Consider the following 23,342-nt stretch of genomic DNA (forward strand, 5'->3'; position numbering starts at 1 on the left):
TACTTTAAAATTTGTAACCTTTCTCTTGTGCAAGTAGTTCTTTAATAAGAAAAAAAGGTTTCTGAAAAATGATGTGAAGTACTTTTTCCTTTTCTTATAATAAGAGATTTACTGTATTGCGGTTTGGAAAGTTATTGTGCAAAATTATGGAAAACATAGAGATGCCATAATTGGTTTCTCTTTAAAAGCTGTTTTGCACACAACATATTACAAAAGAGATCTTTCTGCAAACTATGAGTTATGACTGCTCAGTTTTCCTCTGTGTCAAATGGATTAAACTAAAATTGTATGTTCTTGTCTACTGCATTTGTTCTCATATTTGCTATGGGTTAGTCTCCTGGTGAATGTGCACATCAGATTCCTACTGAAAAGGAAATGACCTGTCAAGTATTTGTGAGCTGACATAATTAAAATATTGATAAAGAAAATTTCCCTTAGAGTGCTTATCTTGAAATCATGGGAGAAGGCAATGATTCAGCCTGAATTTCCCCACACCCACTCTCATTTCTTGGGGAATGCTGCTAATCTTTTTATTTATTCATTCATTTTCTGAAAGATTATTTTTCCTTATCTCAATCACACTGATTTGCTGTTGTAGGCAAAAAAGCAAAAAAACAAAAACTCGTTTCTTTTACTTTTCAGCAAGTAGATTATTGCAGCAAGCAACTTACTGTACTGTGTCTTTGCAGCAGCTTAGCTTGAGTGGTAGAAGAGTGAACAATGATAAAAGGAAGCAGGACACTTGATGATCTCATTGGTGTTCTAAAACCAAGTATGGGGTCATATTTTTCCTAAGGAGAAGGAATTTCATAAATGTTTTTTTCCCCTTACAGCATTTCTAAGGGAACAGTTACTAAACTGCTCAAATAAAAAATGTTAAAAATCAAACAGAGTATGCCTAACAATAGAAGAGTCAAATGCGTTTTAGAAAAGCCATGTGCTTGAAAGTAGTGGTTGTCTTTCACTGACACAACATTCTCTAATGCCATACAAAAGACTTGGTTCAAGAGTGCTTGATAGAGATGGTCATTTGCTGTCACAAATGGTGAACTGTGCCTGTCTAAATAAATGAATAGACTTGTGGTAGTAAAATCTACAGTTCTGAAGTATAAAATTGCTAGTTTTCCCAATTAACTTTTTGTAATTCAGTGTACTTTCTGAAGCTGGGTAGCACAACCTGTATACCATATATTCTCATAGCCTGCTTGAAGAGGTGATAATAAGTGATTTAAAATATGATTAATTTGAACACTGCAGTCTATATAATGGATTTTAGCAATTCCCCCTTCCACCCTGAATTTATTAATGCTTCCTTAATTTGTTTAATTTCTAACAGTTCTTGTTGTTCCGAGTTATTCCTGACTTTGCATAACATAATACACTTTAAAATTTTAGATCTTGATATTACAACCCTTGCTGATTATATTTTTTTATCATCTTACATGTATTATGTTACTGGCACAGTTAGATACTAAAATATTTATGATGACAAATTGGTGAGCTTATAAATGAGTTTTTATTTAAAGACCACTTAAGCCTGATTGGAGTTAAATCAAACTTAACCTATGGATAAACGAGATTACTGAACAGCAAGATTTTAAATACTATGAGTGTTTTCACATAATCTTTTTAATTCCCAAAGCACTTGTATGGCTGCTTTATTAAAATTTTCTGTCTTGTGTAAGTACTTAACTTTAAAGTTTTTTGTCTATAGTAACTTAATCTTTTTAACTGCATATTTTCTTTTGTAAATACAAAATTACACCAGCAACAAAAATCACTGTTTGTGTTGTCACACTGTTCGTAAATCACTAGACAGAAATCACTAGACAGTGCATTAGGAAGTCTTCAGTTGCCAGAAATTGGCATAATATGAATATGCTTTAAAATTAAGTCTCAGATAAAGTGTGATTTTTCATTGGGACATGTATGCCAGAAGGGAAACATTGGCGTTCCATTTTTCTCCATCTTTCATGTACACATAGGAAAAAAATTATTTCTTGGTACCTGGAAACATAAGATGTTGAAGCTGATCTCCAATAATTACAGCGTTAAGGTGCTCTAAATCACTCTTAGTATTTAGTTACTGCAATTCAGAATGATTGTTTTAACACTTTGCATTTTATTAGTACCCAACGTATAGTGACACGAGCTTGCTGAACAGTCCAGTTGCAATGGAAACAGATGGGCCTTTAATTGAAGATTTGCAGATGCTGAAAAAGACAGTGAAAGAAGAGGCTTGTCAGGTAAGGTTATGTGAAGATAATAAAGTACCCTTTACAAATTGAATTAACAAATGATAAATCTGGCAGTTGCTCTTAATTCTGAATTTTTTCGCTTAATTCCAGAGATAAACTTGAGCATATTTTCATCTCTTTAACTGTTGTGTCTTGCAATAAGAAACTTCAGTAGAGCTGCTACTTTAAAGCGATAATAGAGCAGCAAGGAATATGGTGTTACATTCCTAATGTCTAGGGATGTGATGAAAACCTCTTGAGATATTCTACAAAAGATTTCATTTCCTTTCAACTTAGAAATTAGCTCAGTTATGACAGAAGCAATGCTTTTGCCCTAAGCAGAATTAAAAATGTATAAATCTCTTAACTATACAACAGTTTTGTCTTTTAATAAGGAGAAAGAACCTATAAAATAGTGAGATACTAGGGATTATATTTCTTTCATCTGTTATTCAGAATTTTGGGTAAAGCCTACAGTGTTTTGACAAAACTTGTGAAGTGTCCACCATGCAAATTTTCTTGCCCACACATACAGGCTGTCTTGTTCACTGTCTGTTAATGTTCCAGTACCTACAAAAAGGCTAAGAGACTCAAGGCCATTCTAGTCTTCTGTCTTTAGCTAACTATTAGTGATCTCCAGGTATTTTTTAAATTAACTTAAGTGGAAGCAGAGTCCTGGCATTAGAACTAGAGCTTTGGAGAACTGTTTGAACTGGGAGGTAATGGAAGGTGATGGGGTGACAGGGAGCAAGCACTACAGTATCACTCAGATATCTGGTAAAATATCCATTGTTTGAATACCTCTATATGCAGCAAAGTTTAAGATCAGAGCAGTGATCTCAAGGTGAGTGATTGAGATCAGAGATAAATTCTGTTAATTTGAATGAAAATTTCAAACAAGGAATTTAATTACAATAAACATAACGTGGACTTTACCTCCTTCATTACTTAAAGCTCCATTAATTAAACAGTTACAATTATTCTGCAATACTATATTGCATCTTTTCTAAGAAATATGTGATTTTGGATTCAGTAGGTTGAAGTTAAATAAATAAACCTCTAAGTTATACTCTGTGATGGCTAGTTTTTAAACACTCATTTCTGAAGTGGTTTGCAGTAAAAGCTAATGGAAAAGGAAAAAGTGGTAAAATAAGTTTTGGAGTTGTTGAGAACTGCTTAAGTGTTCTTTAACCATCGCCCCAGGTGGATGCTTTCCTGCATTTCCCCATTAGAAAAGGGTGCAAGAAGTAAATGAAATGATTAAGAGCTCTAAACCCATTTTTCAAAGATAAAGATCCTGTCTTAACTGGGTGAATAGGACAGTTTGAAACTGGAGCTAAAAAAAAAAAAAAGACAAAACCACAAACTTACAGAAATCTCTGAGAAGTATGAAGCCTGCAAGAAGATTGATCATTGTCTCGTGTGATAAGAAAAGGACTGGGGCTGGGGGGTACTGTGGACAGCAGGCTAGGTATGCAGTGGGATTTGTGAGTGCTCACTGGAGAGAGGCTTACTTATCCCTTGCTCAAGTACCAAAGGAAATTGATGCTAAAACAAGCTAAACTGGTTTCCCAGGGAAAAAAATAAGTCAGCATGAGGAGTTTTTCTAACCTAAAATAAAACATCAGAATTGAGGAACAATGTAAAGATCTATACAGTGTCATTGAAAGTGAGGCTTACACAGAGTATTGATATTGAAGAAGTGATAGAATGGCTGAGGAATGTCTACCAGCAGCTGTTATCTCACAGACTGCAAGCGCAGTGAACAGTCTAGTATGATACAAGTTGATCAGTGCCTTAATAACTTATTGAAGATGCTTGTGGAAAAAAAAGGAAAAGTAAAAGCTGCTCAGTTCTTATAATGGCCATTAATTATTTGTAAGTGTAGAATTCCTTTTATAAGGCTGTTTAGGGAACAAAGGTGGGGGAAAAATAAGAATTATTTTTCCTAATGAGAAGAATGAAAGAGCAGCATGTCAGATTTATCTGGAAAGAATTATAGCATTCACTATAGGTGAAGAATGTCTGAAATGACACCATTTGCAGATTGCAGCTGTGTGACTTAACAGAAATTGTAAGGAGTGAAAAAATTTCAGTGCAGAACCAAGTGAGTTCAAATGTATGAGAAGGGTAACAGATTGGGATGAGGAGTTGGGGACAAGGGAATAAAAATAATATTTGCAGAAAGGAATTACTGACCTTGTTCGTTCATAGACTGAGCATAATTCAAAGAAAAAGAATAAACATTGATTAACAGCCACATTGGGGTAGATTAGAAGGACAGAGACTGCAAGAAAATACCCCTATGTAGTTGAAAAATATACTGTCAATACTATCTGGTTTTGATATAGCATTAGTAAAGTAATATGGGAGAATCTTATGTCTTCAGGTGTGTGAATGGTGCAAGTAAACAAGCATGGGAAAAGTTAAAATCATTTGTCTTGGATATACAAGATATACAAAATGAAAAATAGTAAGAGAAGAGAGGTCAGAGTTTTACTTTAAGAGCAGTTATAATCAAGTTACAATAGTAATGTCATGATTGCTGGTAGCTCTAGTTTTTTAGGGTTTCTTAGTTTTTCGGGTTTTTTTGTGCAAAAAAAATCCCCCCCCCCAGAAAACAGTTTCGAGACTTAAAACTGGACAGGTGGTAGCATAAAAAGGAGATAAGAAGTTCTTTCCATATGATTTTTCAATTTAATTCCAGAAAGTAAAGATGGATGTGAAAGGAATATTTTAATGTTCAGGAAGTAACATTTTTTGTCAAGTTTGTTCTATTTTGGTTTCAGGCACAGAAAGATCAGAAAAAAGATCGTCCTCTCGTGCGACGCAAGTCAGAACTGCCTCAGGATATCTATACCATGAAAGCCTTGGAATCACATTGCAGAGCTGATGAATTAATATCACATGATGGGCATTAAGCTATTACAGTGAAATATTATTTTGGAGGAACAGTTTTTTTTTCTGGACTCAGTTCTACAGTAGAACTTAATTTTTTGTGCCATACCTATCGGTTACACACAAAGTCAAAGTTTTCTTCAACCCAGTTCTGTAGGCAATAACTTAAAAGAGTATGCAGCTCAAGATTAGTAGTTCAAACAATGGTAAACTACCCAGTTCCATATGCAGAATATTGGGTTGACAATAACCAAGTGGACACAATTTCCTGGAGGTGTTATCATAGTACCAACTAGCTGATAACATGCAGTTTTTATAATCACATTTGAGAAGAGCATTCTATAAACTAATTCCATCTAAATAAATGAATGACCAATAGTTGGTACTAATGATAAATGTGCGTTTTCAAAAGTAAAATTATATCAAATTTGATTATTAAACCTTTTGTAGGATTTCTCAACTTTATAGTTGTTTCCACATTGCTATCTTGTAATATACCAGCAGTTTTGAAAGTACGTAATTATTCTTTCGTACTATAAAACATAGCTTACAAACTGGTAACTGTCATGACAATCCTCAATCATGATTCCTTTCTAAGGGTTCTGTAAATTCATTTCTCCTTTACTTAGGATAAAGATATATATATATATATATATATATATATATATATATATTCCATGTCCTAATATTTTATGTATATTTAAAGCCATATTTTCCAGTCTTCAGTATATTATATGGCACCAGTATTCCAGAAATGAACTGGTAGAATAATTTTTCCTAAAAAAAAAAAAAAAAGCGTTTACTATGACTGGGAATAGATTGAATATAAAATTTCATTTTAACCTTTTTTTCAAGTCAATAAAATACTCTTTCACTGTTTTTTCCCTTATCTGAGCTTTTAATACTCAGCATTTTTCTTGGGCTCTAAGAGTTCAGTATTCCATAGCAGATATTTTGTGTCATTTCAGCTGCATCAGTTTTTATCTGAAAGATGAGCATAGCCTTTCAGGAAACAAAACTTCACAAGCTTAGGATAAAGTAAAAGGAGAAAAAGAGCAGACAGTTGAATTCCATTCTGCTGCTTTTTTTTTTTTTTTTTTTGAGTCTAAGAGCTGGGGAGATAGTGACCATAACTTTATTGTGAAAATATTTTTGTTGTTGTTAAGAGCACATGTGCTGCAAATACACCTCACAAGTGAACTGAAAACGCATCTGAATTGCTGATGATCTTCAAATGCTGCTATATATTCCACAAGATTACTTGCATGTATTGAGCTTTTTGTTGTAGATGGAAAAGCACGGGAGGAAAATCTTTTTTAAAATATAGTTCTTTGTCTTCAATATTTGATTTCTCTCAGGGTGGCCAGTATTTTGACTTACTTATCCTGCTTACAAGCTGTTTGAAATGTGTTCTGCTATTCTAAATGGGTGATTAGTTTCCTTTGTCTCTGGCAGTAACATGATATAACTTAATGTTTAATGTCTTGATGCATAAAGAGATAAAAGCGTGGCTTCTTTAAAAATAGTTTTGTTTTATTTTTTAAGGAAGTATAATGTCTCCTGCATCCATAAAGATATTGCACAAAGCAGACATTCGTAGTAACCTTGTGCAGATGCTGTGCCTGCTGTTTGTTGGTTGCATTTAACATACGATTTCCAATATTTGTTGTCTATTGGAAGAAAATTGTCAGCAGTAGATATTGGCTTACAAGAACTAAATTTAAAGACCAACCCAACCTTTAAGTGGAATGTCCACTGCGTCTGAAACATTTCCTGTAAAACTTGAAAAAGATTATGCTTTACCATAAGGATAAACTCTATTAGAACAGTTTAAAGATGCCTTCTCCTTTTGAGGGAAAAAGGGTGCTTTTTTAATTGTGTAAAGCAGTGTCTGTATTTTGATATACCATTGTTTGAACTTCCATCTTTAGCTGGTAGATTATCAGTTACCTTTGATTTTGGGTGTTCAGTATGTTTGTGCAAGAGGTTGCTGAAAGGAATTATGTTACCTGAGGAGGGCAAGAAAAAAAAATGTATATCAATGTTTGATCGACTGTGTGATGCTCAACGTGTAAGAACATTTTTCACTGTCTAGATTTAATTTCTGTTCTTTATTGAAGATAAACATTCACCAAAAAGAAATAGAAATACGCTATTTCTAGAGACTTAAATTTCATATAAATTCATGTTTTAAGTTTGGGGCCACAATATTAGGCAGTATTCCAAAATCTGTCACCACTAATTGTTTAGCACGTTTATTATCAATAATTATATATTTATAATCCTTTACTAAACCAGTCTTAAAAAAAACAACAACAACAACAGAAAGGAAGAAAATTTGAAGTAGAATTTTGGTGACTGTTGTTCTTCATAAAGTTCTGTGTTTGACACCTTTCCCTGTTCTCCAAAATTACACCTGTACATCAGGAATGTCAAAAGTAATATTACAAGTGTCTTTTTAGTGTGGCTTCAGTATGGCTTCATTTTAATATTGTACATACATTGTACCTTGTTTTATGGTAATAAGTAATAAAAATGTAGACTTCATATTTTGTACAGAATCGTCCTATGTACAGAATAAAAAGTTCCTAGAAACAGCAAAAATAGGTAAGTGGCACAATTATTTTTCATTAGACAGTATCTGTAACATTATGCAGTAGTGGAATGTTAAGTTCAAATGTACCAACATATTTTTTAACATTTTGTAATTCAGTTTTTTTGTTCTGGCATTGTTTCTGAAGAACTTCATACACCTGCCATTTAATTTTGCTTTTATCTAATTTTAAAACAAACAACAACAACAAAAAATGGTGTGTTATATGGACAAATAAAGAACATGTGAATTTTACTTGCTCATCATGAAAATATATATAGCACAGGGCCTTTGGGGGGGAGGGATGTTCAGATTATCATAATTTGAAGAATGAGCTGTGGGAATCAAAGAATTTTGTAAGTTTCACAAAAATTTGGGAGTGCTACTAATGGTGGTGGTATTAACAAAATAATAGGGAGTAATATTCTGTAGAAAAAAAGCAAACAACTTTAAGAACAGTTATCAGAACTGAAAAGAACTTGATAAATCTCCAGTCTACAAATACAGACTATATTCTGTTCTGTATTTTCCCTTGTAACATTTATGTTGACAGGCTTCGAGTGAAGTAGCCAAAAAAATTAGGGAGATTATAGTGTGGTAGGTAAGTGGCCAGGTGGCAGGAATATAAGAAAAGTTCTGACTCTGAAACAAATAGATGGTTATTGGTTTATGTATTATATATATTTTATCCCCAACCAGCCAAGCAGAAGACCCTAACAGAGCATGTGTATCAGTTTGGTTGATTGGTTTGGGATTTCCCTGGATTGAGACTTCTTTGAAATGATGAGACTTGGCTTATGCTGTCTTTACCTTATGAGGTAAAACTTTGATGTAGTTAAATACTATGTATGAAAAAAATTCCCAAGGGGGAATTTACTGTACAGCTATGGAAGATAATAATACATCATTCCTTTCTTGCATAATTGAAGAGCAGCATGATTGAAGCTTCCTTTCTCTGAACCCATTCATCCTGAGACTGCATTCACTCCTGCACAAGTGGAGGGCTGCACAGACAAAATGTGAAGCTGTGTAAGCATCCAGCCTAAGGGCTTCAAGGGGAGAGCTTCCAATGTTTTGATACAAGGGAGGAGGGAGCATTCACATATTTTGCTTCAAGCTATATTAGGCATTCTTGTGGTCCAGAAGACCACACTAAGAGGAGTCATCCTAGCATGAAGGTCTTGCTGTACTAATGAGTATGCTTTTATGGAGTACGCTGCCTATGGAATTAGAGATGGGGGAAACAAGTGCTTGCTTGTTTCTTTTTTTGTGGATTATTTTTGTTGTTTTTGCTTTGTTCTGGTCTCAAATACTTCCCAGTTACTACCAAATGCAGGGAAATGAACAACTTTTATTGTTTGCTGAAGTTGATCTCCATGATGATGAAGTTGCAGAAGAGAAATGGGCTGGTTTGGCATGGCTCCACTCAGAAATTGAAATGAATTGGCAGATGTCAATGGGCTGTGATACAGGCAAGCTGAACCTAGGTGGGAAGAGTTGAAAGTAGGAAAAAATGCAAATATGAAGCAGAAAGGTTGGTTGGTTGTTTCCCATTCATTTGAACTTTCAAGATAAGCATGGCAAGTTTCACATAAATGTGTAACATGAGTTGATGGATGACTTGTACTTGTGGTAACATGCTCCTTTTTTCTCCTTTTCAATTCCTACTTCACTTGTTTTGTCCATCAGATCTTAGTTCAGTACCCTGTCTCCCTATTTCAGACACTGCTTAATTGAGATGTTATATTTCAACTAATCCCCAGCAGTTATTGTGCAGTGATTTACAAGGCTCCAAACACTGCTTATCACTTGCCATTTAATATGACAGTAGGGATTTGACTTAAATTTACTGAATACTATTATTCTCCTCTTATTTATAACATCTGTGAATTACATTATTTTCCACTGTTCACTCAATGACGTAAAGGTGAGAGTATTACAGTATTGAATTTTAAAAACTCTCAAAAGTACATAGCAAATATGAGAAGAAACAGAGTTGAAAGACTGGGGAAATCACAGAAGGAAAATGTTAGCATCAGAACCAAGGGGGTGGAACATTTGATTTTCTGTAATTCAGGCAGCTGGCCTTCAAAAATGTACTAAATCATGACAAATAAAATCTTCTAATTTTTTTTTTCCCTTTGTGCCTGTGGGAAGCTTCTGTAGACCTTTGGAATTCTGAGGCTTTCTTTTGTGTTCTGTTACTAAAATGACTAGTATCTACTGGAGGTAAATCAAGGCAAACTGTTGTTCACCCTGATTGAGCAAACTAAAGCCTGTTCTTTGCATGCTTTAATACAGCCTGAGCCTTTGTGCAAGAGAAAAAAAACAAAACAAAACAAAAAAAAACTAGTTTATCTTGTCTTTTATTTTGAATTCCTTTAACTCAAAGCACTTCCCAGCCCCTTCACCCTCCCTTCACACAGTAGATGAAGGTGAGGTTATTAAAGAAATAGAAAGCGTCTAATCTAAACTGCTTTTTAGTTGGAAGTAGTCTGGCACTTAACATGGAATCCTAGTCTTTACTGTATGGTCTTGTGAAGTATTTACTTTGTCCTTAAATGTAAGACTTGCTGGTTTTTAGGCTTTTTCTTAATACTGCTTTTTTTTTTTGGGGGGGGGGGGGGATTTAGCAGTAATTGATATAAATAATTACTGCAGTTCTTATTTCCTATTTCTGTCCTGCTTTCTCCTCCGTACTTCCTTACTTCACTTTCCTCATTTCTTCCCAGCAGCAATTCTAGGGTAATGATATTGTATCTTTCTTTGTAAGCCACAAATAAAGGTGGTGACATTTTGGTGCAGCAGATGACAGCTGTTTAGAAGAGTGAGTATGCTGCCTGGCTTCAGCTACCTTCTTTGAGATTCCAGGTTATGTTTGAGCCAAGGTGTTTATTTAACTTGTGGGGTTTTTTTTGATCCTTGGCCTGAACTGATGTTTACTACATGGATATGATGGTGGCTATTTTCCCCTGGTGGGAAGCAGCAAGGCAGGACCTAGCTATGGGTCTTTGGTGGAATTCAGCCTGACACAGCTTTTTTTTTTTCTTTATTCAGTCTAATCCTTAAAGCATAACCTCCATCTAGAAGAAAAGGTGTGCATGAACAAGCTGGCCTTCAGATGGAAAATAGGGGAGTGTTGTACTGAACACCTGAAGAACACAGTTAATGGCATATTAAATAGAACACTGAGCTGACTTGGCTACCTACTGCTTGGGGGGGAAGGCGCTGGGGCTTCAGGGACACCTTACAGCAGCCTTCTGCTAAATAAAGGGGGCTTAAAAAGCGGGGAGAGATATGTGATAAGTCAAAGGATTTAAACTAGAGGGTAGATTTAGATGAGGTGGTGGAAAGGAATTCTTCACTGTCATGAGCTGTGGCTGCCCCATCCCTGGACGTGTTTCAAGGCCTGCAGCAAGGGGCGGAACTGCACGATGCGTAAGATCCCTTCCCCCAGAAGCCATTCCGTGATTTATTAGGCTGTAAATAAGCTAACACACGAGCTGCATCTATAAAGCGGCCAAGGTGAAAAGCCGCAGCCAAGCGTCGTCTACGATGGTGCCCAGCGCCTGCGGACAACGCGGGCTTTCCACCCTCGCTCTTTCCGAAGAAAGCGGTCAAATAAAACTCGGTGCTGACTCTCGTTTAAGAACGGAGATCGCGCAGCCCCGGCCCGCAGCGCCGCACGCCGCAACGCCCCGCTCGGGCTCGGCGCCAAGCGGCGCGGCCCGGCCCCGGGGCGGAGCGCGCTGCTGGGCGTCGCTTATAAGGCGGCGGGCGGTGCCGGAGCGGGCGGCGCCTCCTGCCTCGGCATGTCCGACTCCGGCGGCGGCGCGGGCGGCGGCCCCGGCGGCGGCGAGGAGGGCGGCATGGAGGTGTCGGGCTCGGCCGTGCAAAACGTGGCCGACGTGTCGGTGCTGCAGAAGCACCTGCGCAAGCTGGTGCCGCTGCTGCTGGAGGATGGCGGCGAGGCTACCGCGGTGCTGGAGGCGGCCCTGGAGGAGAAGGGCGCCGTGGAACATATGCGCAAGTTCCTCTCCGACCCGCAGGTCCACACGGTGCTGGTGGAGCGCTCCACCCTCAAAGGTGAGGCGAGGGCCCGCGCCCGCCGCCATCGCGGCGTCGCAAAATGGCGGCTCTGCGGTAGAGCGAGGGATGGAGGCGGGTCGCGGGGCTCCGCCGCCGTCCTGCTCGGGGCCGAAGGGCCGGGCGGCGGCTGCTTCCGCCGGGTCCGGCCTCCTCGCCGCGGCCGGAGTCCGCCGCACTTTGTTTGCCGCGGCGGGCGCCGGAGAGGCGCTGGCGGCGCTGCGTCAGCGGGCCGTGCCCCGCCCGCCCGCCGCCTGCCCGCCCGGAGCGGCGGGACGAGACGGGGCCGGAGCTGCGGCTGCCCGCGCGGGGCCGCGCCGTGCTGAGTCGGGGAGGGCGAGCCCCGGCGTCCTCGGTCCGGGCGCGGTGTCTGTTTGAGAAGCGCCGTCGGGCGCTGCGCTGCGTACCGCAGCCGGGCTGACAGAGGGGCGTTCCTGCGGTTTACGTGCGCCGCTCGTTTGAGAAGTGACTTTTTATTAAGGCGGCCAACGGCCGTTGACTGTCATCAGGCCCTGAATAAGCCCTTCTGGTCACGGGATCTGGCGTGACGGACGCTAAAAAATAGGAGTGAGGCTCCTTTCTAACGCGGATGTTTGCAGTTAAACAATGCCTGCTGTCTGTGGCTGTGTGAACGCCCTGCGCTGAGCGGCGTCGCGTCCCGCATCCGGGCTTTGCTGGGGCCGTGCCCCCCGTGATCCTCCTCCTCCTTCCCGGCTCTGCAGGGATGACGGCAGAATTTTCTAGACGCAAGACCAACCTATATGCCGTTAGGGAGGCTCACAGGAGTCTGCAGGCCGTTAGCAGGCAGCGCGGTGATCTCTGAAGTCCTCTCGCGAGGCCGGTTATGCTCTGTTGGGAATAAAGCAGCGGAGCACTGGAGATCAGGGAGCTCCAGGCGTGTTTTCACATCACCCGTGGCTAAAAGAGGCATTCAGGACCAGGCTGGACGTGGCTCTGCGCAGCCTGGTCTGGTGGTTGGTGACCCTGCGCATAGAGGGGGGTTGAAACCACATGATCGTTGTGGTCCTTTTCAACCCAGGCCATTCTGTGATTCTGTGACACGTACTGCGTGTGGCAGAAGCTGAATGCTGGTGTACTGTGCATAAAAGCTGCTTCCATCAGGATGTTAGGAGTTAACAGCAGCTGTTCCGGGAAGGTGGATTTCCTGACCCAGCCCTCCTTGCATCCAACCTAGCAGCATACACAGATATTGCTTTTAACAGCGTCAGAAAAAAACATTTTTGTTGAAATCTGAGCACGGAATAGATAGTGTAAAAGAAGCTACTGGTTACAAATAAGCTGAACAGAGGCTGTGTTTCTAGGTAATAGAACATTATGCTGTATCATCACTTGCTCTCAGCCTGCCAGCAGCCTTCACATGGGTTCCTGCGGTGTCTGATGTGGTATTGTTGTCTGAGGCTCCTGGTGCTGAAGGTTGCAGTTTGACAGTGTGCCTCATATGCAGGGCCAGATGAAATGGGAGGAGAAGAGTGCAGTGCATCTGGTCAGGGTGTGCCCCCAGCAGGGAGTAACCTGCACAGAAACCTCTGCATTGCAGCACAGCTCCACGCATCCCCAGGAATTACATCATCTGATAAGAAGGGCTGCACTACTGCCTGGCCGCCCCTGGGGGCTGTGATGCGTCGGTTCCTTGTGCTTTTTGTTCTGACTTAATTTCTAAATCGTTTTTAAAGAAAAAGTATGAAAATACAAAGCAGCGTATAAGGAAAAAAGTAACTGTTTAGCATTCTTCCTGAAATGTAGCTATCCTGGAGCATATCCCTGCAAAAAAATGCAATAAATTTCCTGTACTCCAAAAGATTGAGCTTCATAAGCAGAATGTGGGTGATAATGTTCTTGTTGTAATGCCGGTTGTTTTGAGGGTTTGGAGGGTTTTTTTGGTGGTTCTTTCTGTTGTTTTTTTGTTTGTTTGTTGTTTTTGGGGGGGTTCTATTGCTTTTTTTGGTGTTTTTTGGGGGTGTTGAGCTTTTTGGGGTTTTTTTGGAGGGTGTTGGTTTTGTTTGCTTGTTGTGGGTTTTGTTTTTCGGGTTTTTTTTTGTGGCAACCTAGAAGATTGAATGGGGTTGTGCTGCAAAACCGGTGAACCCATCTGGACTGAGGAATATTGCAAAGCAGAATTTAACTCCAGTTACTTTGCGTGATAAGTTGATGTAGGGATTAAAGATTAGAAAACCGTCTCTGTTTGTAGCAGAAGATGTTTGAGGGGAGGGGCAACAGAGGTTTTAAAAATAAAATGTTTTTTACATAGCATATTTTTTGCAGAGGATGTGGGAGATGAAGGAGAAGAGGAAAAAGAGTTCATTTCTTACAGTATCAGCAATGACATACATTATGGAATAAAATCAAACAGGTGAGTTTGTAAAATAGATCTTGACATTTTTACCCTATTAGAGCAAAAGCTACACAAGCAGGCAGATAATCAGTATTTATCAAGCGATGTGGGCCTGGTAAAGAGCAGGACCAGGACGCTGAACTTTAGAAGAGCAGACTTCAAGCTACTCAATGGAATGCTGGCCAAGATCCCCTGGCGCGCTGCCCTCAAAGATAAGGACGTTGAGGAGAGCTGGCTGCTCTTCAAGGATGCCCTCCTGGCAGCACAAGAGGTCTCCATTCCCCTGATTAAGAAAGTGGGCAGGAGAGGTAGAAAACCGGCATGGCTCAGCAAGGACCTGCTAAGAGAACTGAGGGTGAAGAAAGGGGTGTACAAGCTCTGGAAACAAGGCTGTGTCACCTGGGAAGAATACAGGGATGCCGTCCGGACTTGCAGACGTGGGATCAGGAAAGCCAAGGCGCAGGCAGAACTGAACTTGGCCAGGGACGTGAAAAACAATAAGAAAACCTTCTACAGGTACATTGGCCAGAAGAGACAGGCCAAAACAGGCGTACCTACTTTGGTAAATTTAAAAGGAGAAATGGCTTCAACAGATGAAGAGAAAGCTGAGGTGCTGAATGAGTTCTTCACCTCGGTATTCACTGGTGGCCAGGATTCTAGTCTTTTTCACGTCCCTAAGTCTTGCACCCCCATACCTCTATGTGGGGACCAAGGAGGTAAATCCCTCCCCACTGTAAGGGTTGAGCAAGTCCGAGAGTGCCTCCTTAGACTGAATGAGTATAAGTCTATGGGGCCAGATGGCGTGCATCCCAGGGTCCTGAAGGAGCTGGCTGAGGTGGTTGCTGAGCCGCTCTCCATCATATTTGAGAAGTCGTGGCTGTCAGGTGAGGTCCCGGACGATTGGAGGAAGGGTCACGTCACTCCCATTTACAAGAAGGGGAGCAGGGAGGACCCGGGTAACTACAGGCCGGTGAGTCTCACCTCCGTGCCTGGGAAGATTATGGAACAGATCCTCCTGGACAATATGCTTGATCACATAAAGAACGAGCACGTGATCCTAGATAGCCAGCATGGCTTCACCAGGGGAAGGTCATGCTTAACTAATCTTGTGGCCTTCTATGATGGAGTGACGGCATTGGTGGACGAAGGGAAGGCAACTGATGTCATTTACCTGGACCTGAGCAAGGCCTTTGACATGGTCCCCCATCACATCCTCATCTCCAAACTGGAGGGAAGTGGATTTGACGGGTGGACAACTAGATGGATAAGCAATTGGTTGAAAGGCCGCAGACAGAGGGTGGTGGTCAATGGCTCTATGTCCAGGTGGAGGCCGGTAACGAGCGGTGTCCCTCAAGGGTCTGTCTTGGGACCGGTGCTCTTTAACATCTTTATTAATGACATCGATGAGGGAATGGAGTGCACCCTCAGCAAGTTTGCTGATGACACCAAGCTGAGTGGTGCAGTCGATACGGTGGAGGGATTGGAGGCCATTCAGAGGGACCTTGACAGGCTGGAAAGCTGGGCTCGGGTGAACCTAATGAGGTTCAATAAGGCAAAGTGCAAGGTTTTGCACTTGGGCCGGAAGAACCCCAGGCACCTGTACAGGCTGGGGGGAGTTGTCCTTGAGAGCAGCTCGGCAGAGAAAGACCTAGGAGTCCTGATAGATGAGAAACTTAACATGAGCCAGCAGTGCGCTCTGGCAGCCCGGAAAGCAAATGGGATCCTGGGCTCCATCAGGAGAGGGGTGGTCAGCAGGGATAGGGAGGTGATTGTCCCTCTCTACTCTGCTCTTGTGAGGCCCCATCTGGAGTACTGTGTTCAGGTGTGGAGCCCTCAGTACAAAAAAGACATGGAGATTTTGGAAAGGGTCCAGAGGAGGGCCACGAAGATGATCAGGGGGCTGGAGCACCTCCCCTATGAGGACAGGCTGAGGGAGTTGGGTTTGTTCAGCCTGGAGAAGAGAAGGTTGCGGGGCGACCTCATTGCAGCCTTTCAATATCTGAAGGGAACTTACTCCCAGGAGGGGAGTAAACTCTTCATAAGGGCTGATAATAGCAGGACACGGGGAAATGGTTTTAAGTTAAAAGAGGGAAGATTTAGGTTGGATGTTAGGGGGAAGTTTTTTACTAGGAGGGTGGTTAGGTCCTGGAACAGGCTGCCCAGGGATGTTGTGGATGCCCCGTCCTTGGAGGTGTTCAAGACCAGGTTGGACGAGGCTCTGGGCAACCTGATCTAGTAAAGGTGTATGTTTGGTGGCCCTGCTAGGCAGGGGGGTTGGAACTACATGATCCTTGAGGTCCCCTCCAACCCAGGTCATTCTGTGATTCTGTGTGATATCATGCTTCATGCAGTGTGCTTATTCAGGTGGGGCAGTGGCTTTTCAGCGGGTAGGCTCTGAGAAAACAAATGCATCACAAGGGATGGACTTGAGAAAACTTCTAGTTCTGAGGTTAAATTCATAAAGGAAATTGGCTTATTTAATAAGCATACATGTAAGTACATCACACCTGCAACTGGGGTTTAGTAATTTTCTGTTTTTGTTCGGCTGTTCTATGTTGCATTTCTCTATGAAGCTTGTTAAGATGAGTGCCTCTAGTGTCTGTGTACAGTGGGTATTTAGTGACAGCTGAATACTTCAGAATTAAGATGTATTTATTGGAAGACTTGTTTTCAAGCCCCAGAAGCAGGATTGTGAAGTATGAGATGGAGGTTAGCATTTACGTCCTGTGAACTGAACTTGCAGTCAGGTTAAAGCTGTTCTGGCTCCAAGTTTCAAATGGTAAAACTCTCCTCTCTGTTCTGCAGCCTGGCATTCATTAAGCGCACACCAGTGATTGATGCCGACAAACCAGTGTCGCTCCAGCTGAGAGTGCTCACTCTCAGTGAAGATTCGCCGTATGAAACACTACACTCTTTCATTAGCAGTGCTGTTGCTCCCTTTTTCAAGTCCTATATCAGAGAGTCCGGCAAAGCAGACAGGTAATTCAGTATAAACACTACACTTTTCTACTAACAGATAAAATCAAGTGTTTAATGAAAAACACTAAAGACAGTAACCAAGGCAAGTTGTAAGTGAAAGCATTTAAGTGTGTAGTTGTATATGAAGCTACTGCTGACCCAAGGGAATGGGGTCAGGGGAACGACCAGGATGGTTTTATGACTCTGTGCCAAAGCAGAGCGCTCTGTGCTCTTTCAGGGATGGCGATAAGATGGCTCCCTCAGTTGAGAAGAAGATTGCAGAACTCGAAATGGGCCTCTTGCATCTGCAGCAGAATATTGAAATTCCGGAGATTAGTCTGCCAATTCATGCAACCATTACTAATGTTGCCAAGCAGTGTTACGAACGTGGAGAAAAACCAAAGGTTACAGATTTTGGTGAGAAGGCTGAGGATCCGCTGTTCCTCAATCAGCTACAGTCTGGAGTCAATCGCTGGATTAGAGAGATACAAAAGGTAAGAAGACAGGTGCCAGACTGTGTAAGAAGAACTGCTATTTAGTACCATGGAACAGCCCACTGTGTGTCTTCACTGTGAAACCGGTAATATAGCACTACATGCAGGATATCTGAGACTGCTTTTCTGAGGCATCAAAGACTGTGGTCTAATTCTAGACTAGACTAAGCCTTGTTTAAATGTTGAGACTGGTCTAAATTCTTCTGTAGGCAGTTGAGAATGTGACCATGTTATCTCTACTGGATAAAACATCTGCACATAACTGGCGGTTTCCCAGTGAAGTTTGTAACCATTCCTCAAATCTGTACAGCAGGTTGAGAGAAACAGGACTTTTGTTCTGATGTTTCTCCACGTGCATCCACAACCAGTTGCTCCACTTAAGTCTCATAATTTGTTGTACTCCTTCCTATTACTACACAAAAGAACTCTGCTGTTCTTGCTTCCAGAATTAGCATCTACTTTTTTATTTTCTTCATGGGAACAGTAAACATTAAATCATAGTAGATGTTATATGTCTCAGTTATATTTATATATAACTATATATATATACATAACTATATATATAGTAATAGAACAAGGTTTTGCAGCCGAACCATGTAAGTTAAATGTTTTTTTCCCTTCCTCACTCCCTGTTTTTTTCTTTCTTTGATTTTTAAGGTGACCAAACTCGATCGTGATCCCGCATCAGGCACTGCATTGCAGGAGATCAGCTTCTGGTTAAACTTGGAGCGTGCTCTGTATCGTATTCAGGAAAAACGCGAAAGTCCAGAAGTTCTTTTAACTCTGGATATTCTGAAGCATGGCAAACGTTTCCACGCTACTGTCAGCTTTGATACAGACACAGGTAAAATGTCTGTTCCAGAAATCTCTTTACCATCATCTTCACGTTCTTCAGATGTCCTCTGGAAATTAACCTGTTCTGAAACGTCAGTGTTGTGGTACAAAGAACAGTGCTGTGTAGAGGAATGTTGGTCTCTGCACAAGCTACTGTCTTGTGCAGATTGGATTAAGAAAATGAAAAGTTCTAAGTCAAAACATCTTCTTTTGCTTTTAGGTCTAAAACAGGCTCTGGAAACTGTGAATGACTATAATCCACTGATGAAAGACTTTCCGCTGAATGACTTGCTGTCTGCTACTGAGCTGGACAAAATAAGGCAGGCCCTTGTTGCAATATTTACGCATTTGAGAAAAATCAGAAACACTAAGTATCCAATCCAAAGGGCATTACGTTTAGTGGAGGCTATTTCAAGAGATCTGAGCTCTCAGCTGCTTAAAGTGTTGGGAACCAGAAAACTGATGCATGTTGCCTATGAAGAGTTTGAAAAGGTATGCTTTTGGGTTTTGCAATGGTAGCAGCTGTTTTTGCATTGAGTAGTGCTTCACTCAAGATACTTCACTTGGTAGCTAAAGTTCATATTTTGAAACTTTCTTCAGGTAATGATTGCATGCTTTGAAGTTTTCCAAACCTGGGATGATGAATATGAGAAACTACAAGTTCTGCTGAGAGATATTGTGAAAAGAAAAAGGGAAGAGAACCTGAAGATGGTGTGGCGTATCAGTCCTGCTCATAGGAAACTCCAGTCTCGTCTTGATCAAATGAGGAAATTCAGGCGTCAGCATGAGCAGCTGAGGGCAGTTATTGTGAGAGTCTTGCGACCTCAGGTAATAATTTTGACTGTTACAGAAAAGCTATGTGCTTTCTTGCTTTCAGGCAATATATGTAATGATGCAGAGGAACGGGGATGTTATATTGAACTTAGTCCTGGTATCTGGGTGTCAGTTGTTCAGTTCTTCTGAACTGAAATACTACTAAAACTCTGCTAAGGGTTTGGGTGCTAACATGTAAGTTTTTTGTAGTGCTTGTTAGAATGGGCTGGGTTTAGCTATTTCTAAGTAAAATTTGAGGCAGCTGACTCATTAACTGCTTTTTAATGCAGGTAACTGCTGTTGCCCAACAAAATCAAGGAGATGTACCTGAACCTCAAGATATGAAAGTAGCAGAAGTACTTTTTGATGCTGCAGATGCTAATGCCATTGAAGAAGTCAATCTTGCTTATGAGAATGTCAAGGAAGTGGATGGGTTAGACGTTTCCAAAGAAGGTACAGAAGCCTGGGAGGCGGCAATGAAAAGATACGATGAAAGAATTGACAGGGTTGAAACAAGAATAACTGCCCGTCTGAGAGACCAGCTTGGTACAGCAAAGAATGCCAATGAAATGTTCAGGATCTTCTCTCGGTTTAATGCCTTGTTTGTCAGGCCTCACATTCGAGGTGCCATTCGTGAATATCAAACACAGTTGATTCAGCGTGTGAAAGATGACATTGAGTCTCTTCATGACAAATTTAAGGTACAATACCCACAAAGTCAAGCTTGTAAAATGAGTCATGTTCGTGACTTGCCTCCGGTGTCTGGGTCTATAATTTGGGCAAAACAGATTGACAGACAGCTCACTGCTTACATGAAGCGTGTTGAGGACGTCCTTGGCAAAGGTTGGGAGAACCATGTAGAAGGTCAGAAATTAAAGCAAGATGGAGATAGCTTTCGCATGAAGCTCAACACTCAAGAGATCTTTGATGACTGGGCAAGAAAAGTTCAGCAGCGCAATCTTGGCGTGTCCGGTCGTATCTTCACCATTGAAAGTACTCGTGTTAGAGGTCGAAGTGGAAACGTCCTAAAACTGAAAGTCAACTTCCTTCCAGAAATAATTACACTTTCAAAAGAAGTGCGAAACCTGAAGTGGCTGGGTTTCCGTGTTCCTCTAGCAATTGTCAACAAAGCTCACCAGGCAAACCAGCTCTATCCATTTGCCATTTCTCTGATTGAAAGCGTCCGTACATACGAACGAACATGTGAGAAAGTGGAAGAGCGTAATACCATCTCACTTCTGGTTGCTGGATTGAAAAAGGAGGTGCAGGCTTTGATTGCAGAAGGAATTGCACTTGTGTGGGAGTCATACAAACTTGATCCATATGTGCAGCGTTTGGCTGAGACTGTCTTCAGTTTCCAGGAGAAGGTTTGTTACACCGTTTATCTTTCAAATTCTGAACTTTAGTACTCCACTAATGAGTCATTAAACAAAAGTGGGCTTTGATAGCTGCTCAGCATTGCTTCAGTAGCTCTTCAATTAAGTGGTCAGTTGGGTTAACGAAATTGGTCAGCTAAATGGATACTTTAGTAGAACTGAAATTGGTTGACTTAGTGCATCCAAATCAGAAAAAAAAACTGACTAACCATTCCTGCATAGATGCTATTGTCTCTCTGACCTTTCAAGCTAAATGTTCTCTTTTTCTTAAACCTTTTCATTAGGTGGATGATCTGCTCATTATTGAAGAGAAAATAGACCTGGAAGTGAGATCACTGGAAACATGCATGTATGATCACAAGACTTTCTCTGAAATCTTGAACAGGGTCCAGAAAGCTGTGGATGACTTAAATCTTCATTCATATTCAAACTTGCCAATCTGGGTCAATAAGCTGGATATGGAGGTAGGTTTCAGATCAAGTACTATTTATTTGGAGGAAAAAATATAATCAGGTGCAAAATATTTGTGCAGAAGATGAAATGCTTGTTTGTTTTCAGCTGTTATCTTTTGGGATCGATGAACTCCAGGAATTCCTAGGAAGAAACAAATCGGATTCTGTTTGACTGTGTAGAACATGCTTAGCAGTAAGGTCAATAAGGGATGGGGAAGATTTTCTATGCTGGTAGCGAAGCCTACCTACCTTAGTAGCGTTTAAAATTGCTTGTTATCTCTCAGATTGTTAGACACTAGGCCAATTGGAAAGCAGTTAAACTTGCTTAATTCCACTGAAGTCCATGACAACAGAACAACAACAGAACCATTGAGTTGGTGTTCACCAAATAGCCTTCCAGAACTCTTATACCTCTTGTATGTAGTTGTTTGGTAAGGGAGCACTTCGTTCTTTGAGATATCACAGTGTATTTTGTGTCAGAATATACTGACACTGAGGCTCTTTATGCAGTACTATGCAACTTTTCTCCAATGTGGGCTTCCTTTCTGTAGATTGAAAGAATCCTGGGTGTTCGCCTGCAAGCTGGACTGAGAGCCTGGACTCAAGTTCTTCTAGGGCAAGCAGATGACAAAGCAGAAGTTGACATGGATACAGATGCTCCACAAGTGAGCTATAAGCCTGGTGGGGAACCCAAGATCAAAGTAAGTGACTGGTGCTTTGTTTTGTGGCTTTTTGTTGAGGGGGGGTGGGAGGGGGCAGAGAGGAGGGAGGTTGTATTTGTTTTTTTCTTTCGTTACTGGTTATTCAATGCAGTGATTTTTAGCTCAGGCTTTTACGGGAGATAAATGTTTTTTCTGCATCTGATTTTGAAGACATACTAAGCTTCAGCCATATAAGCGTTAGTTGCTTTCCAAGAGTGCATGCTATTTCAAGAAGTCCCAAATTCTTGTCAGCATGGGTTGTAGTAGAATCTTCCAGTAGAACTGAGTATGTTCACTGTTTCTGCAGAACATCGTGCACGAGCTAAGAATAACCAACCAAGTGATATACTTGAATCCACCAATTGAAGAGTGCAGGTACAAACTTTATCAAGAATTGTTTTCATGGCAGACAGTAATCCTGTCACTACCAAGAATTCAAAGTCAGAGATACCAGGTGAGTATCAGTATTTAAGTCTGAGCAGTTCTTTTTGCTTTGCACTTTACTGTGTTCAGCATTAGTGTGTTACTGAAGGACTGAATTCAAGTACACTAAAAATTCATGTATATCACATGTCATTCTCAGGTTGGAGTGCATTATGAGCTGTCTGAGGAAGAGAAGTTCTATCGTAATGGATTAACACGGATGCCTGATGGCCTTGCAGCCCTGGAGGAGGCGTACTGTGCTGTTGAGGGAATTGTGACTGAGGTGGAACAGTACGTCAAGGTAGGAGGCTGACAATGTAATGGTACACTTATGATGAATGTGGACTTTGCTTATTTTAATTAAGAATTTTCAGGGTTGGAGGGAACATCTTTTAGAATGTACTGGAAAAGTTAGAAATGTGAAATTTCTTTATTAGGTTTGGCTGCAGTACCAGTGCCTGTGGGATATGCAGGCTGAAAACATATACAATCGCCTTGGAGAAGACCTAAATAAGTGGCAAGCCCTTTTAGTTCAGATAAGAAAGGCCAGAGGAACATTTGACAATGCAGAAACTAGAAAGGAATTTGGACCTGTTGTGATAGACTATGGAAAGGTAAGATTATAATTGCAGTTATAAATTGTGACAAATGTGACAAAATTCAGAAGGGGTGCGTAAGAGAAAATAACAAGACTAATAACTATTATGTAACCTTGTTCAACTGTAGGTACAATCAAAGGTGAACTTGAAGTATGACTCCTGGCACAAAGAAGTGCTCAGCAAATTTGGCCAGATGCTCGGTCAGAACATGACGGAGTTTCATTCACAAATTTCCAAGGTAAGGCTTGTCTATCTCTAGTTTTTCACTTTCACATGAGCTTGTTCTTGTTTTCTGAAATGCTGACTTATTGCCCCACACAGTCCCGTCAAGAACTGGAGCAGCATTCAGTGGATACTGCCAGCACATCAGATGCAGTGACATTCATAACATATGTGCAGTCCCTGAAACGTAAAATCAAACAATTTGAAAAGCAAGTGGAGGTATGTTGCCTTGCTCAATGTTTCTTATTTCTGAGAATGTTGGCCTTCATTTTTAAGTGAAGTAATGACATTCAAGCATAGCTT

The 23,342-nt window shown here is 41.0% G+C and overlaps 2 protein-coding genes across 3 annotated transcripts in view; both read left to right on the forward strand.

Annotated features, from left to right (window-relative positions):
* The window catches only part of PPP2R5C (protein phosphatase 2 regulatory subunit B'gamma), a 75,195-nt gene extending 67,513 nt beyond the window's left edge, over nucleotides 1-7,682 (forward strand). For both annotated transcript variants that reach the window (XM_031592988.2, XM_031592990.2), the window contains 2 exons: nucleotides 2,130-2,246; nucleotides 5,027-7,682. In XM_031592988.2, the coding sequence (XP_031448848.1) occupies nucleotides 2,130-2,246; nucleotides 5,027-5,158 (249 nt within the window). In that variant the 3' untranslated portion in view covers nucleotides 5,159-7,682. The remainder of the gene's footprint in view (nucleotides 1-2,129; nucleotides 2,247-5,026) is intronic.
* A 3,825-nt stretch (nucleotides 7,683-11,507) lies between these two features.
* DYNC1H1 (dynein cytoplasmic 1 heavy chain 1) overlaps nucleotides 11,508-23,342 on the forward strand; it is a 44,961-nt gene continuing 33,126 nt past the window's right edge. The window contains exons 1-15 of the mRNA XM_031592983.2: nucleotides 11,508-11,814; nucleotides 14,098-14,185; nucleotides 16,973-17,146; nucleotides 17,364-17,619; nucleotides 18,277-18,463; nucleotides 18,674-18,945; nucleotides 19,054-19,281; nucleotides 19,557-20,633; nucleotides 20,927-21,106; nucleotides 21,646-21,795; nucleotides 22,103-22,249; nucleotides 22,379-22,519; nucleotides 22,656-22,832; nucleotides 22,945-23,055; nucleotides 23,139-23,258. Coding sequence (XP_031448843.1) covers nucleotides 11,541-11,814; nucleotides 14,098-14,185; nucleotides 16,973-17,146; nucleotides 17,364-17,619; nucleotides 18,277-18,463; nucleotides 18,674-18,945; nucleotides 19,054-19,281; nucleotides 19,557-20,633; nucleotides 20,927-21,106; nucleotides 21,646-21,795; nucleotides 22,103-22,249; nucleotides 22,379-22,519; nucleotides 22,656-22,832; nucleotides 22,945-23,055; nucleotides 23,139-23,258 — 3,582 coding nt within the window. The 5' untranslated portion in view covers nucleotides 11,508-11,540. The remainder of the gene's footprint in view (nucleotides 11,815-14,097; nucleotides 14,186-16,972; nucleotides 17,147-17,363; nucleotides 17,620-18,276; nucleotides 18,464-18,673; nucleotides 18,946-19,053; nucleotides 19,282-19,556; nucleotides 20,634-20,926; nucleotides 21,107-21,645; nucleotides 21,796-22,102; nucleotides 22,250-22,378; nucleotides 22,520-22,655; nucleotides 22,833-22,944; nucleotides 23,056-23,138; nucleotides 23,259-23,342) is intronic.

The sequence above is a fragment of the Phasianus colchicus genome, chromosome 5 (genome assembly GCF_987193195.1).
Source record: "Phasianus colchicus chromosome 5, bPhaCol1.hap1.1, whole genome shotgun sequence".
Classification (NCBI taxonomy): Eukaryota; Metazoa; Chordata; class Aves; order Galliformes; family Phasianidae; genus Phasianus; species Phasianus colchicus.